Genomic DNA, 14,231 nt, shown 5'->3' with positions numbered 1-14,231 from the left:
CTGATAACTATTTGACCCCTAGCAATCCCAGTTCTTTATTAAGGGATTTACTAAATAATTAGAACAGCTGAGATCACCTGTATTGCATAGCACTAATGGATAAGTACACCAAATGAATATAAGGAAATCAAAAGTAATGTTTCTTACCAAGCTTTCTTCCACTTTTTCTTAAAATGCTGCACTGCAGGTAGGAAATTTTTTTTTCCTTCCTCCATGTATATCCAAGGGGACTTGCAGGTAAAAGAAAACTGGAAACATCAAGAGACTTCTTCATGCCAGGGAATGTTCATATGGATTTGGTCCTGGTGCCATGGCTGTGTCAGCAGCTGAAAGGATGAATCTGTGTTTGCTCGTGCATGCACCTTACCCTGCAGCCTCAGTACACATCTGACTGCACCTTTGCCAGTGCTGCCTTTTCCTACCAGGTCTAGGGTTGCACATTGGGAAAGCAGAATTTTCAAATCTTACATCTGGTTCACAAGTGTAATCTTCAGCCAGCATCTTGTTTAGCAGACTTAAAAGAATGTGTTCCCGTGGGAAAACAGCAACATAAGCAGCTCTATCACAGTGAAAAATCTTATTACACTATCACATCTTTTTGCATGGGCAAATATTTGGGGCTGTTTTGCAAGCCCTGGTGGTGTAGGGCAAACAAAACATCACTCTGGGCATCATCCTAATGTTCATGCAATGAAATTAACAGCGTGGGCGTGTTAGTAGGCCTGAAATTTGTATGGCCAGAGGCTGTAAATCTGTGTCCGTGCTATAATCCTGATTAACACTCAGCTACTCTTGCAGTATTTACTCTGCTAATCATGGTTTTGCTACTGCTAATTATCTTTTTGTTGTCTGAACTTAAAGCTATGGTAATATGTGGAAGCTCTTTTAGGACTCCAATTTATACCTCTGGGGATACTTTTTGGGGCTGTTTAGGAGCTGGCCTGCTTTGCTGCTTTGCCATTGCCCTGACAAGATAATGAAGGGTGGTTAGGCAGTAAAACAATAGATATTATATTAATAAGTATTTTATTATATTATATAATATTATGGCCATCTCATTCCACCCCTTGCCACAGGCAGGGACACCTTCCACTATCCCAGGTTACTCCAAGCTCCATCCAGCCTGTCCTTGGACACTTCCAGGTATCCAGGGGCAGCCACAGCTGCTCTGGGCAACCAGTACCAGTGCCTCCCCATCCTCATAGGGAAGAATTTCTCTCCAGTGTCCAATCCAGCCCTGCCCTCTGGCAATGTGAAGCCCCTGGCAAGTGAATTAAAGCCTCTGAGCACTTTCATTTCATGTTTCACAGTCTGCCTAGCCACTTAAAGAAATACCCATGACCCGTTTTTGGGTTTTCCGGCAGTCAGTGCTGTTTGCCAATAAATGTTCAGCTCAACTGCAATGCTGGGAAGAGACTGTCTGGGCTATTAATTTGTTTTAAGTTCAGCTGATCAATACTTTTTTGTCTTGTGAGGTGGAAATTCCTCCTTCAGGTACTTGGCAGCACACGTGTTTCCTTCTCTTGCTCACCCTGATCCAGTCATCAAGGGTCTTGGCTTTCCAAAAATGGAACATACAGCATGGTCTCTGTTCCTACACAAGAGCTGCCCAGGCACTGGGGACAAGGCATGCAGGGCCAGCAGCCAGGCAGTGGCTTCCCAGGGCCAGAGGGCAGGCCCAGATGGGATATTGGGCAGGAATTGCTGGCTGGGAGGGTGGGCAGGCCCTGGCCCAGGGTGCCCAGAGCAGCTGTGGCTGTCCCTGCATCCTTGGCAGTGTCCCAGGCCAGGTTGGACGGGGCTTGGAACAGCCTGGGACAGTGGAAGGTGTCTCTGCCCATGGCAGGGGTGTCCCTGGATGAGCTTTAAGGCCCCTTTCAGCTCAAACAATTTTATGATTCTGTTTGCTTGCATCATTCCCAGGTGCTTAAAGCAGTCATTAGAAAGTTTCCCTGGCACTTGTTTCAAGTTTAATTTCTTCCTTTTCCTTTTAATGTCTCTGGGGGTATAATCAGTTCTGCTTGTTCACACACCTTTGAAATCCTGTGGATCATTATGGCTTCTCCTCCTCCTCTCATCTTTGAGAAGGTGTCCACTCAAACTAGATACACATAAAATATTCACCTACTTTCAAATTTCCTGCTCAACAAATGACTCTTCCCCTGTGCAGTACAGCTGACCAAGTGGTTTTTCAGAAGTAGGTAGTATCAGCTACTTCAAGGCTGCCCAGCATCCCTCAGGCTAATGATAAAGAGAGACAGTGGGATTAATAATTTTCTCTTTCTCCTGGGGAAAAAAAAAAAGAGTAGAAGTTATATCTTTTAATTAACTGATTTTTCAAGAAATCTATTTTCTGTGGGAGAAATAATAATATCGGCTGCTTTGTGTTTCCCATGTAAGTATTATCCTGTATGACTCAACACATTCACTAATTGGGGTGAAGAACCTTCTTAGCAGCACTTGGCAGAAAAAGCAAAAATGTGCCACACTTGCTGTGAGTATTTAGAGAGGGCTTTTGGTTTGACTGACAAACTGGATGTCATTGAGGAACTGTAATGAAAAAAACAGCCCTGCTGCATATGGGACTTAAGAAAACCACTTTTTCTTTTCAAGTATCTGTAATAATGTTAGAACAGATGTGTGGAGCAGCACTGCCAGAAATGGATGGGTGTACTGTGTTTTTTCACTGACCAGCTTCCCCTAGGTTTTTTTTTGTTTTTTTTTTTTTAAGAAATTAAATCAGTTTTCCTTGATGTGTGGGATGTTTCTCTCCAGTCTATAGGCTTTTTCTTTATTATAGTATCATTGTGTTTGCTTAGATTGTTTTGTTTCTTTATGTCAAGGAAGATTCTGACTCTTATCATAAGAGTCTGTCTGACTGTCACCACATTTCAGCTGGAAATTCTGGTTGTTCTTGGTGCAACAGTCAGGCTTTGTTCACTTTTGTGTGACAGCACCATCGCCAGAGCTGCTGACACTGGCTAAATCCAGTGGTTTTCCTGTACAATTGATGAATTGTGAGTTAAGAAACTTGGTCTAATGAGATTTTCTAATCTTATTGTTGTTTTTGGTTTTTTGTTAGGTGGGAAGCTCCTTTTCCAGCTGGTTTCTGGGTCATGTAAGCTGTTAAATGCTGTCTGTATTCCCATTTTCCCCATCTCTAGGTCATTTGGATCCAGGCTTCCTTGCAGGTGACAAAACCTCTTGTGGCAGTGCCCAGGCCAATGAAGAAATTAACATTGCCTCTTCTGATAGTGAAGTAGAGATTGTTGGAGTTCAGGAGCATGCCAGGTATGAATTATTTTTTCTTGCTCTAACATTAATTTCATTTAATCAAAATGTCTGTGATGCCAAAATCAATAAAGTAAGAACTGCTGACCTTCACTTCTCTAGTTGCCCATCCACGAGTGATGCCCAAAAGGCAGCAAATGTTGCACTTTTCTGTTTTGCTGGTCATGGTGATTTTGGGATGTGTTTTTCTTTAGAAAGTGACCAACTTGATAGTTATTCAGATTAAAGTTGTGTTTCAATATCAAACATTAACTGGCTAAAGATGTGTAGTATAAAAATACCAAATATTGAGATACCAAGTGTACATACATTAGAAATTCAGATTTTAAGGGAATACATGAATATACAAATAACTAAGTGAAAATCTTTCTGTGGTTTCTTATTTCCTTTCAAAATATTAAGTCTTTTTAACAGCTTCCACTTTATTTAAGTAGTCATTAGGGGTAAAAATACTACAATTTTTTCAATGGCTAATGTCATAAGATATCCCCTTTAGGTTAAAAATAGGATAATTTTGAAATTTGGGTTTATTTCAAGATTCAAGGGAGGTCAAGGTAGATGAGGGTAAGGGTGCCAGAGGTCTCTCTCAGTCAGAAACCTGTGCAGCTGTTCTTCTTGGTAGGTATTTTTTTTATGTTACTCTTCATTTTCAGCCTGTGGTCTTTCCTTGGCTTAAAATATTATGAAGCAGTTAAACAAAACTGACATTTTCTAATAGTGTGGAGTGTGAATTTATTGGAATAAAACTGAGTTAAAACAGTACATAGACAAGCTGCTTCCAAAATTTCCTGCTGCCTAGTGGATGCTCGGAGGCAGAAAAGGGTGTGAGGAACATGGAAGAAAGTTCCTTGTCCCTTCACTGCATCTTTCTTGAGGAAAGAAGAAAGAAAGAGTTCAGGACCCAATTTCCCAGGCAGGAAACTTCATGGATAATGGGGGCACGGCCCAGTGCTGTTGGATGTGAAAAAAAGGAAATTTTCAGGTCCAGAAAGGGGATTTAATCTTAGTTTTTAGAACAGTGAGAAGTTGATTCACCCTCCAGCACTGGCTGCTGTAACTCTGTGCAGCACTGCACACAGGACCTTGTGCTTCTGTCCCCTCTTTGAAAGCTTTCCATGCTGCTGCCTCCATAATACTCACTCGCTGTGGGAATGGAAACATGAGCTAAATGCAGAGTTGCTGTTTAAAAGGAGTTTTAGTAGATAAGAACTGAAATAATTTCAGCAAATCAGCCTAAAAGCACTCTCCTGTGCTTTCCTTTATTCCTGTACCCATCTCCTGCAGACCTGTGTTTACTGCCTGCCTGGCATACTCACTCACACGTTTCAGTTGTTTGAATCCTATTTGGAGTTTTATTTCTCTTGCAGGTCTAGGCTTGCAGTTATGAAGTATTGATGGGCTTCTGGCAGGGTTGTCGTTTGGACAAGAGTTAGGTTTTTGATCAGTATCTTCTGCATGCTTAGTTAGTGTGGTGTTTAGATCCTGGTTTTTATCATGCCCCCTATTCCATGTCTGGTGTGAGTTGTGACACCCTGGAGTTTGTCCATTGTTTGTAGTTAGATTCTGAGTGAATTGGTGCCATTTCTCATCATTGGGATATTCCTTGGCATTTACTTAGGACACTGAGTCATATTTTTTATTTTGTTAAATTTTTCATCAGTAGAACTTTTTTTAATCATGCATGCATATAAACCAGTTTTCCTCTAGCTTTTACTAGGAGTTTTTTTGGGGGTTTTTTATTGCCTTTACTTGGTATCTTCCCTTAGCTGTAGATTGGAAGCATGTTCTGAGCTCATGTTTGACTCAATGTTCTGCTGTTGGCTGCGTGTGTGACTAGTTTGAGGATAAACACTTTCATTCTTCAGAGTTACCTTTTTTTGTGAGATATTTTATGGCTTGTTTTCATAATCTTCAGGAAGAAAAGTTAGTCTTAGCTTTGCCTAAACACTGAGGACTGTTCCCAGAATGGTGTACCACAGTCCCTGAGACCAAACATCATATTTAATTTGCTCTGCCTACAAGCTTTTCTTGCCAGTTATGCTTAAAAATACTTCTTAAAAGAAAGCTTTAAAAGAAAAAAATCCCGTATATTTGTTAGACTTCCAGGGTCTTATTGCTAATTCCTTGTAGATATATACTTCAAGTATGTGTTTTTATGACAGAAGAAGTAATAAAAGAGACATTCTGAACATCACATCTAAACCTAAGCAGCGTATCTGAGAAGGCAATGAGACATTTATATTCAGAGAAGTTACAGCTCAGAGAATGAGATTTTTCATTCTATTTCATGAAACTCCAACCAGAACCAAGAGAGCTGAGCATAACCTAAGTAGTTTTGGAGAAAATAAATAGCACGGACTTAAATTGGAATAAATAAAATGTAAATGTCAGGGATATTTGATCAGTGCAGGAAATTGGAGTTCCTGAAATACACGTGCCTTCACAAAGAAATGGGAAAAGGTTACCCCAGCGGCCAGAGCACCTCGTGTTTATCCACGCAGCCAGGAGCTACAGCCACTACCACTGCTTACAAGAGCAAAACAATTTTTGGAGCATTAGGTATCAAGTTTTATTAGTGCCTGTGAAGGATTTAGAGCTGGAAATTGACTGATCATCCTAAAGCCTCTAATAAATTCCCGTCATCACTTCATCATACACAAAATTATTCTACCCTTCATTTTGCATTTATTTTTTCTAAGTGCTCTTAACCTGAGCTTCATTTGTCACGTTTCTACTATGGATATAATAGGTAAAAATGCTGTGTGAAAGGTACATGTGTACTGTGCTTCAGCAGGGCACCGGAGCCTTATCTTCAAGTACACCTTTTAGTCTCATTGGCTGCAGTCACTTAAAGCTTAAATGTTTTGCTGAAGTGAGGCTGAACTGTTGTCAGTGAGCATTTCCCAGTGTGTTTGGAATTTTCAGTTAAAAAGACCAAAACAAAAAAAGTCAGACATAACGACTGTAATAACATAATTAGCAAGATCTCTTTTGCAATTATGGTAATGAAAGTACCATTACCTCCTTGTTTTAATATGGCTTTGATTCAATATTGCAGTGTAGCTTTTCATTTTCTTTTAGGCAGCCTCACTGCAGATTTTTCTCTTTTTAGAAAGTCCAGCGGGTAAAGCTGCATCAGGAAACTGTGCATGGTACTACACATGGTGGGGCAGGCTTCCTCAAGATCCTTAGGATCCATGCACATATTTTTTAAGGAGGATCACATTACACTCACTAGCATTCCTTTGGAATAATTTAATCCCCAAATTTAAATTTAGCTTTGTTCACTGGGCGTTTGAGATGCCACGGACTCCACAAGTGGAGAATCCAGTTTGGAGAGGGAAGTGCTAACCAGATAACAACAAAACGCTGGAGGAGGGGACGTGGTGGCTGAGCTGAGCAGTGTCCCTGACGCTGTGTGTGTCCCTCTCCTCTCCTCGCTGCAGGTGTGTGCATCCCAGGGGAGGGGTGATCCAGAGCGTGGCCTCCTGGAAGCGCGGCTCGCCGTTCGGGAGCGCCCAGCCCGCGCAGCCATGGACAGCAGTGGCTCCCCAGCAGAACTGGTCCTCGCCCCCAGAAGTGGTGGACCTCACTCTGGACGAGGACACCAGGCGCAAATACCTCCTGTAAGGCCGTGTCACTGTGCTCTGCCCCCTCCCCTCCCGCCCTCCCTGGCACAGGAGTTCAGTGGTGAAACCTTCACCTCCAGAGGCCCCGTCCTTGGCACCAAGAAACCCAAACCCACGGCTTTTCTCCACGTCCACAGGAATGTAGTCTGATTTCAGTATCACTTCAAATGGTTTTGCCTTCTCTGAGGAGGATTCCTGCCCAGAATTAACAGCACCAAATTCAAAACCACATCTGCAGTTACTAACGTGTGCGTGTACACCTAATGAAATAACTGCGTGCAAACTTATGTCCTCCCACCCTGCCCACCTCCCAGCTCCAGGACTTATTTAATTTATCAGTATCTTGAGTTTTTGAGTAGAAGTTAGTGTGTTGCTGTGTGAGCATCAGTGCTTTTGAGAAATGCTGTGTCCTCACTGATTTCAGTGGAACTGGGGGGTATTCAACACTTCCAAAATTTGGGCCAGGAGTATTTTTACCCAAGCTGATTTGGTCATGTTACCAGCAGGAGGGATTGTCTTTAATACAAATGGCCCGTAACAAATGCACTGAACAGCCTTTAATCAAAACATTTTTATTTTCAATGTAATTTATAGTTTATACTCTTCAGTGCTGAGTCTTCTGTCCACTTGACTACTGTGTTTCACTGGTCAATTCCCTCAGCTTGGAATGGCTAAAATAGTAATAGTAGTGACTTAGGAACAGCTGAACATTGCAAAAGCACAGGAGAAGGTAATAAAAAGGCCCATCCCTTTCCTTTTTAATTATAGCTGAATTTTTTTACCTCTATCTGAGTTTTGCCTGGAGTAGATGAAGGAAAGGAATTAAATGTTTTACTCACAGTCCCCATCTCTACTGCTGCTTGTTTGCGTCATTCACCATCTCAGAACACAAAAAACAAATCCCATTAAATTCCAAAGCTCCAGCCTGGCAAAGGGGTGTTCAGCTGGGACCTGTTCCTGGAATTTGTGGGGCCACTCAAGTGCTTAAAACTCTGTCCTGAAAGATGTTGCAGGATCAGGGTCAGAAACTAAGGTTGTGGTATTTAACTTTTTTTGTTGTTGTTGTTAAATTAGTAATCTGCACCATTTCCCTGGCTTTCAATCATGCCTCTTATGCTAGTTTTGGAAATGCCAAGATTCAGGAAACACTTACTACCAGAATATTTACCAAAATCAGTGGAACGACTCACTTTAGTGTGCTGCAGTTTCTGCCTCTCATCTGTCATTTTGAGCCTTTCCCAAGGCAAAAACCAAAGATTAGACTTTAACAAGATGATATTATTCACTTTAAATGTCTACTGTGCAATTGAAACATTCCTTCATATTCCAGATCTTTCTATTGGGAATTTTGTACAGGTCTGCCACTAGATTTTTTACCGTTTGAAGCTGAACAAGGGTGGTCAGGACATGGGAAGTTCTGCTTTCCTTTTGTGTCGGCTGGTTTTCCAAATTTATTTGGCTTCCCTTAATTTTATCTGTGGGCAAAATAAAAAATTAAAATGCAGTTACCTGTGTTGTCACATGAAGGCAAAACAGCCCAGCAGGGGGGTACCGTTAGTAACACACGTCTGTTCCTTCCATAAGCAGAACAGTTCATGCTGCACTTTCCAGGGCAGCTGGGTAAGGATTGATATTCCCATTTCCAGCTTTCTAGAACATTGAACATAAGTGTCTTGCATGGCCAGAAAAATAACTGTGGTGTTTCTAGTGACCAATTCCTTTCTGGGGGAAGAAGGGAGGGGAGCATGGATGGATCCTCTTGGCCCTGCAGCAGGGAAAGGCCCCATGCTGCTCTGCCCATCCTTTCTCCTGGTCTTCCCATCAGCTGTGGGCTCACACTCCTGCTGTGAAGATAACTTTGGAAAAGCCACCTCCTGTGGCTGCTTCTTCCCATTTCACAGAGTCTCCTGAAGAGTGGCTGTGAAGAAAGCTGCAGGGACCCCGTTTGCAGTCCTTCCATGAAAAAATGCAAACTATCTCTCCTTGTTTTTCTGTTTGTATATGATGTGACTTCCACGTGTACATAAAAACGACTGCCTCCTAACCAAACTTCCTCCAATTGTGCACTGTGTTTGTTTAAACAGCTCATGTATGGTAGTCCGATGCAGGTTTTCTTTTATTTAAAACACTATGTATTTTCTCTCAACAAATTTCAAGGCTATTGATCTGAAAAAAGAATCACTGGATATAGGTAGGAAATAGTTTGGTTTTGTTTCCTTTTTTTTTCCTTTTTTTTTTCCTTTTTTTTTTTTTGTGTTTTTTTTTTTTTGTTTTTCTTCACTTCTGTTTTGGTTTTTTTTTTTTTTTGGGGGGGGGGGGGGGTGGGTTTGGGTTTTTTTGGGTTTTTTTGAAAAAGAGCAAAAACGTGCCTGGGTGGTTTTTGCTCTTCTCAGCAGCAAAAGAGAAAAGTTAGCCATTGTATGGCTGTGAACCAATGCACTTGGGGCCTGGACCAGAACCACTGGGGTCCGTGTGGGGCTGCCTGTCGACCTCAGTGTGCATTGGCTCGAGCCCTTCAGGGTTTAGCAGTTTTCCTGAATTGCTGGAGTGTGAACTTGGAATCTTCTGTAGTGAAGACAAATCACTGTTCGGAATATAAATGTTTTAAATGTGCGACTCTAGTTAAAAATAAAATTTGATTCTTCTCGACACTCACTATTTAGTTCTCATTTTCCATCTAGTATTTAATGGTCTTTGGAGAGAAATAATAATAAGACAGAGTGTTATATATATAAATATATATAAATATATATATTTTTGGTGCAAGATGAGACCTTCTGTTTTTTGAAACAAGTCTGTAGCATAAAGGTTAAACTATTTTGAGACGAAATAAAATAGAGTGTATTATTTAAGCAATATCGATTTGCTGGGTTTTTTTTTCTTCCACTTCCATCAAATGTGCTGCTGTTTGTCACATCTACAAATTAAATCCGTAAATAAATTCTGGGTTACAGTTGCTGAAATTCAGCAGTCATGAATCTTGCTATAACACGTTTAATTTTGCACATCCAGAATGTTTAAGTGATTTCCTGGCTGCGAAATGTTCCTTTTATCTCAGACCAGGGCAAGACCGACACTTCTCCCCGTACCCTTGCTGCCAGGGGATGTGCAGGTACCAGTGATGAGTGGCTGCTGCCCGTCACAGAACCTAGGACAGCTTGGTTTGGGTTGGAAGGGACCTTAAAGATCTTCTTATTTCATCCCCCTGCCATGGGCAGGGACACCTTCCACTGTCCCAGGCTGCTCCAAGCCCTGTCCAGCCTGGCCTGGGACACTGCCAGGGATGCAGGGACAGCCACAGCTGCTCTGGGCACCCCGGGCCAGGGCCTGCCCACCCTCCCAGCCAGCAATTCCTGCCCAATATCCCATCTGGGCCTGCCCTCTGGCCCTGGGAAGCCATTGCCTGGCTGCTGGCCCTGCACGCCTTGTCCCCAGGCCCTGGGCAGCTCTCCTGGAGCCCCTGCAGGCCCTGGCAGGGGCTCGCAGGTGTCCCTGGAGCCTTCTCTGGTGCAGCTGAACAGCCCCAGCTGTGCCAGGCTGGCTGCAGAGCAGAGGGGCTCAGCCCTGGCAGCATCTCTGGGGCCTCCTCTGGAGCTCCAGCAGCTCCCTGTCCTCCCTGTTTTGGGGCTCATTGTGCTCTGCAGAATCCTTTCCAGGGATGCAATTTCACCACAGCCTCCATCTGCCCCACACACCTGAGTCCTTCAGGTGTCTGAGCAACCTTCCCACCATTATTTCTCTGACTGCATCCCCCTGTCCCATCCCCCCAGACGTCTTCTGCTCCTCAGTGAGGCTGCCTGACTCAGAGGCTGATGCTGCAGGCCAGGTCCTCTCTGGCCATTGGGGTAATGCCAGGGTGAGCTGTGTGCAGAGAACCACAAAATTGTATGGGGGTGTGGGAACCCAGGACATCCCTCTGGGTGCCCTGGATGGCCAGAGCTGCTGGCAGGGGGCTCTGAGACCCTGGCATGCAGCCAAAGACACACGTGGGGTTTCAATCTTAGCCCATGGAGCAAATTACCAACTCTGTATGAAGAATTATAGGCCACACACAAAAGTTTAAGTATTATAGTAGAGATAATCACAAAGTGAAAGGAAGGATTTTTGAGTGCTGTACAGGGGGGTTTTAAGCCTTGTACACAGGAGTTTGGATTTTGTCCATGGGGGTCTGAGGCTCTAAGATGGAGGGATTTGGGTGTGCCCTGTCCTCCTTCTTTCTCCTTCCTAGCCTCCATGTCTTTGGTGATGTTGGCACTCACAGATTGGTCTAGAGTAGAAAGTCACCATTCAATACAGACAGCAGGCATTGGGGAGAAGGTATAAACATGTAACACGTAATGTATGATATAAAAGATGGCACCAGCCCCTGGGAGGGCAGTGTGCCTTTGTCTGAGCTGCTGAACGGGCCACAGCAGTTCAGGAGAAGAATCTTTAGGTAATCAACAATAAACTACCTTGAGACCGGACAACAGAAGACTACTGAGTCTTTCTTTGAAGGCACGGGTTGGAGCAGAGACTTTTCCATCTTTTGGGGTCACCCCAATCCGGGGCACGAAACCCCACATGGGGGAATTTGGAGCCACAAGTAAAGAGGATGGTAAAGTACAACTGCACTGTGCTGAACATGGGGTCCTGCTGCCTGCCTGCCCCCTCACAGGCAAAATGGAAATGGGAATGGGAATAAAAATAATAATGATTATAATTCAGTACCTCTGCTGTGTTTTATATGCATTTATCACATGAGAAAGCTCCCAGTGCAAGTCAGGAAGGCCAGTTATCCGTGTGTTTTAAGTACCAATATGGATAACGAAGGTAAAGTGGTGTTCAGTTTTACTGAGTCCTTGTGGAGCCTGAAAATACAAATTCTGGGCCTGGTGGTCGTTGGAGAGGTGGGCACTAGTCTCAGATTTTATTTTGTGTTTATCAGCAGCTGAGGGAGAGCAGAGCCATGGAGTTTGGTGCAGATGTGGGAAGAGGACAGATAATATATCTGCTGAATCTTTTCTTCTCTATCACCAAGAGATACCCAGAGTCTGTAGGCTTCAGGATACACTGAATGGAAAGCTTAAAATTTCTCCTGTGGCCCTTGGCACTTCCTTGTGCAGGAGCCACTTGACTTTGTGGGAATTGTTATTTCTGGGGCAAAACTGATGAAAGCCACCCAGAACCAGGTTAGATTTTGTATTGTGTTTTCCCCAGTGAATTGGTTACAATGCAGATTAATTTTGTGGCTGAAAGTTTAGTTTGCCCTCCTCAAAATGAGGACTGAAAGGGTTGTGCTAAGTGGCTTTGCTCCCAAGTTCCCTGGAGAATTTGTAAATGGTGCTCTTTGCTGAAGGCATCGCCTCCCTTGGCTGAAACACTCCCAGTTTTGCCTCTCCTTTTTGGGGCTGTCATCTCTGAATGTCAGCTGCTGTGGCTTTCTCTCCAGAGCACCCCAGGGATGCAGTTTCCCTTCTGTCTGCACAGGGAAGGAGCAGAATGCCTGCAAAATGCAAACTTGGGATGGACAAACCCTGCATTTACTGACAACTTTGGTGCAACTAAGGTGAAATCCTCTTTCCTCTTCTTACTGATGATAAAGGGTGGAAAGGATCCAACCCATGGCCTCCCCCAGTCTACATCTTGAGTTTTTGAAAAGCAAATTCAATCCTGAGAGTCCTGACGACTGCTGATTCACAAATGCCCCTTGGAAGTTTTCTCATGGATCTGGTTAGTCATCTGGATTTGCAATTTAGTTTAAAATTAGAATTGAGTGCCAGCCACTGGGAAGGAAACATCTCTCAGACAGTCTCAGGGCAAAGCTGGAGTGGGCAGGGGGAATGCTGTCTGGAAGTTTATTTTCAGATCATTTTCTACCCTCACTTGCTGCATCGGCAGCTTTGGGTGAATCCAGGGCAACCACATCAGAGCTGGGAAAACAAACAAGACTGCTCTGTCAAATTCATTTTCCATTGCTGTAGGTGCTGTGAATTGAACACAGCTCCTGGAGCCTGACTGGTGCCTCTGATGAAATGCCATCTGCAGCTGAGCAGGGCTTTTGCTTTGTCCCCGGCTGGCCCGTGATCAGTGACACCCAAACCTTTCCCGTTTTGTTTCTTCCAGATCCTTGTGTGTCTGCTTCAAACTTGGAATTGCTGAACTCCAGTGAGCTCCAGTGGCAGGCCAATCACAGAATCACAGAATTATTTGAGTTAGAAGGGAACTTGAAGACCATCTAGTTCAAGCTCCCTGCCATGGGCAGGGACATCTTCCACTAGCCAAGGCTGCTCCAAGCTCTGTCCAATCTGGTCTTGGGCACTTCCAGGGATCCAGGGGCAGCCACAGCTGCTCTGGGCACCCTGGGCCAGGGCCTGCCCACCCTCAGAGAGAATAATTCCTCCCCAGTATCCCATCCAACCCTGCTTTCTGTCCATTTAAAGCCATTTCTCCTTGTCCTGTCCCTGCATGCCTTGTCCCCAGTCCCTGTGCAGCTCTCCTGGAGCCCCTGGAGCCTCTGGCAGGGGCTCGGAGGTGTCCCTGGAGCCTTCTCTTCTCTAGGTAATACACCAAGACCAGAATATAAAACCACAGTGAGCAAATCCTTATAAAAGGGGGATAATTTCAAAAACAACCTCACAACATATCTCGGAGAAGGCCTGGCAAGCTGAAAATTTTGTTTAGTTCAAACCCCCCATAGCAAAAGGAGAATGAGCCCCTGGTGCCCACCTAGGAGACCTCCACATCTCCCAGGCTTTTTCTGTGGCTGGGATGCTGTGTAAACAAAGTTTAATGCCATTAAAAACCCCATCCCGCTGGCAGCTGATGAATCCTTGACTCCTTGGACAATCTCCTCCCTCTGCTTGTCAAAAGGAGGAATTAGGGCAATAATTAAAGCTGTCCCACCTGGGCATGGCACAATGCAGGGAGTGAGCTTTCTGTGAGGGGCTGAGCTCCCTGACACTCAAAGAAGTCTCATTTTAATGCTTTGTTTTCCCAGTAAGCAGCAGGATTGCATACTAAGCCAAGTTTTTGGAGGAGTGATGCAGCATTCCCTCATGCTCTGATGGCCAGTGTAAGGTCTTGCCCTGAACCAGCATTGCCAGCTTGCCCAAGGGTACAGGAAAACTCTAGAATGCCCTTAAAAGTATCGAAAATGCCCCAAAATTAGCTTTACACCCGCATCCTCTCCTCCCCTGTGTCCCAGGGAGAAATCCCTTTAATTCCTGGAGCTCCAGGCTCAGCTCAGGCTGCTCCCAACCCCACAGAAAGGCTGGGGAGGGTCGGGTGGGGGGAGGTGAGGGCTCTCAGTGGCACCCTTTTTGCAAGGGA

General features: G+C 44.2%; 1 protein-coding gene across 2 annotated transcripts in view; it reads left to right on the top strand.

The window, feature by feature from the left end:
- The window catches only part of CZH18orf25 (chromosome Z C18orf25 homolog), a 43,489-nt gene extending 35,065 nt beyond the window's left edge, over positions 1-8,424 (top strand). For both annotated transcript variants that reach the window (XM_038124320.1, XM_038124321.1), the window contains exons 4-5: positions 3,165-3,291; positions 6,738-8,424. In XM_038124320.1, the coding sequence (XP_037980248.1) occupies positions 3,165-3,291; positions 6,738-6,921 (311 nt within the window). In that variant the 3' untranslated portion in view covers positions 6,922-8,424. The remainder of the gene's footprint in view (positions 1-3,164; positions 3,292-6,737) is intronic.
- Positions 8,425-14,231: the final 5,807 nt, after the last annotated feature.

Source organism: Motacilla alba, chromosome Z (genome assembly GCF_015832195.1).
Source record: "Motacilla alba alba isolate MOTALB_02 chromosome Z, Motacilla_alba_V1.0_pri, whole genome shotgun sequence".
NCBI lineage: Eukaryota > Metazoa > Chordata > Aves > Passeriformes > Motacillidae > Motacilla > Motacilla alba.
Note: the sequence above shows the minus strand (reverse complement) of the source record. Positions and strands in the feature narration are given on the sequence as shown.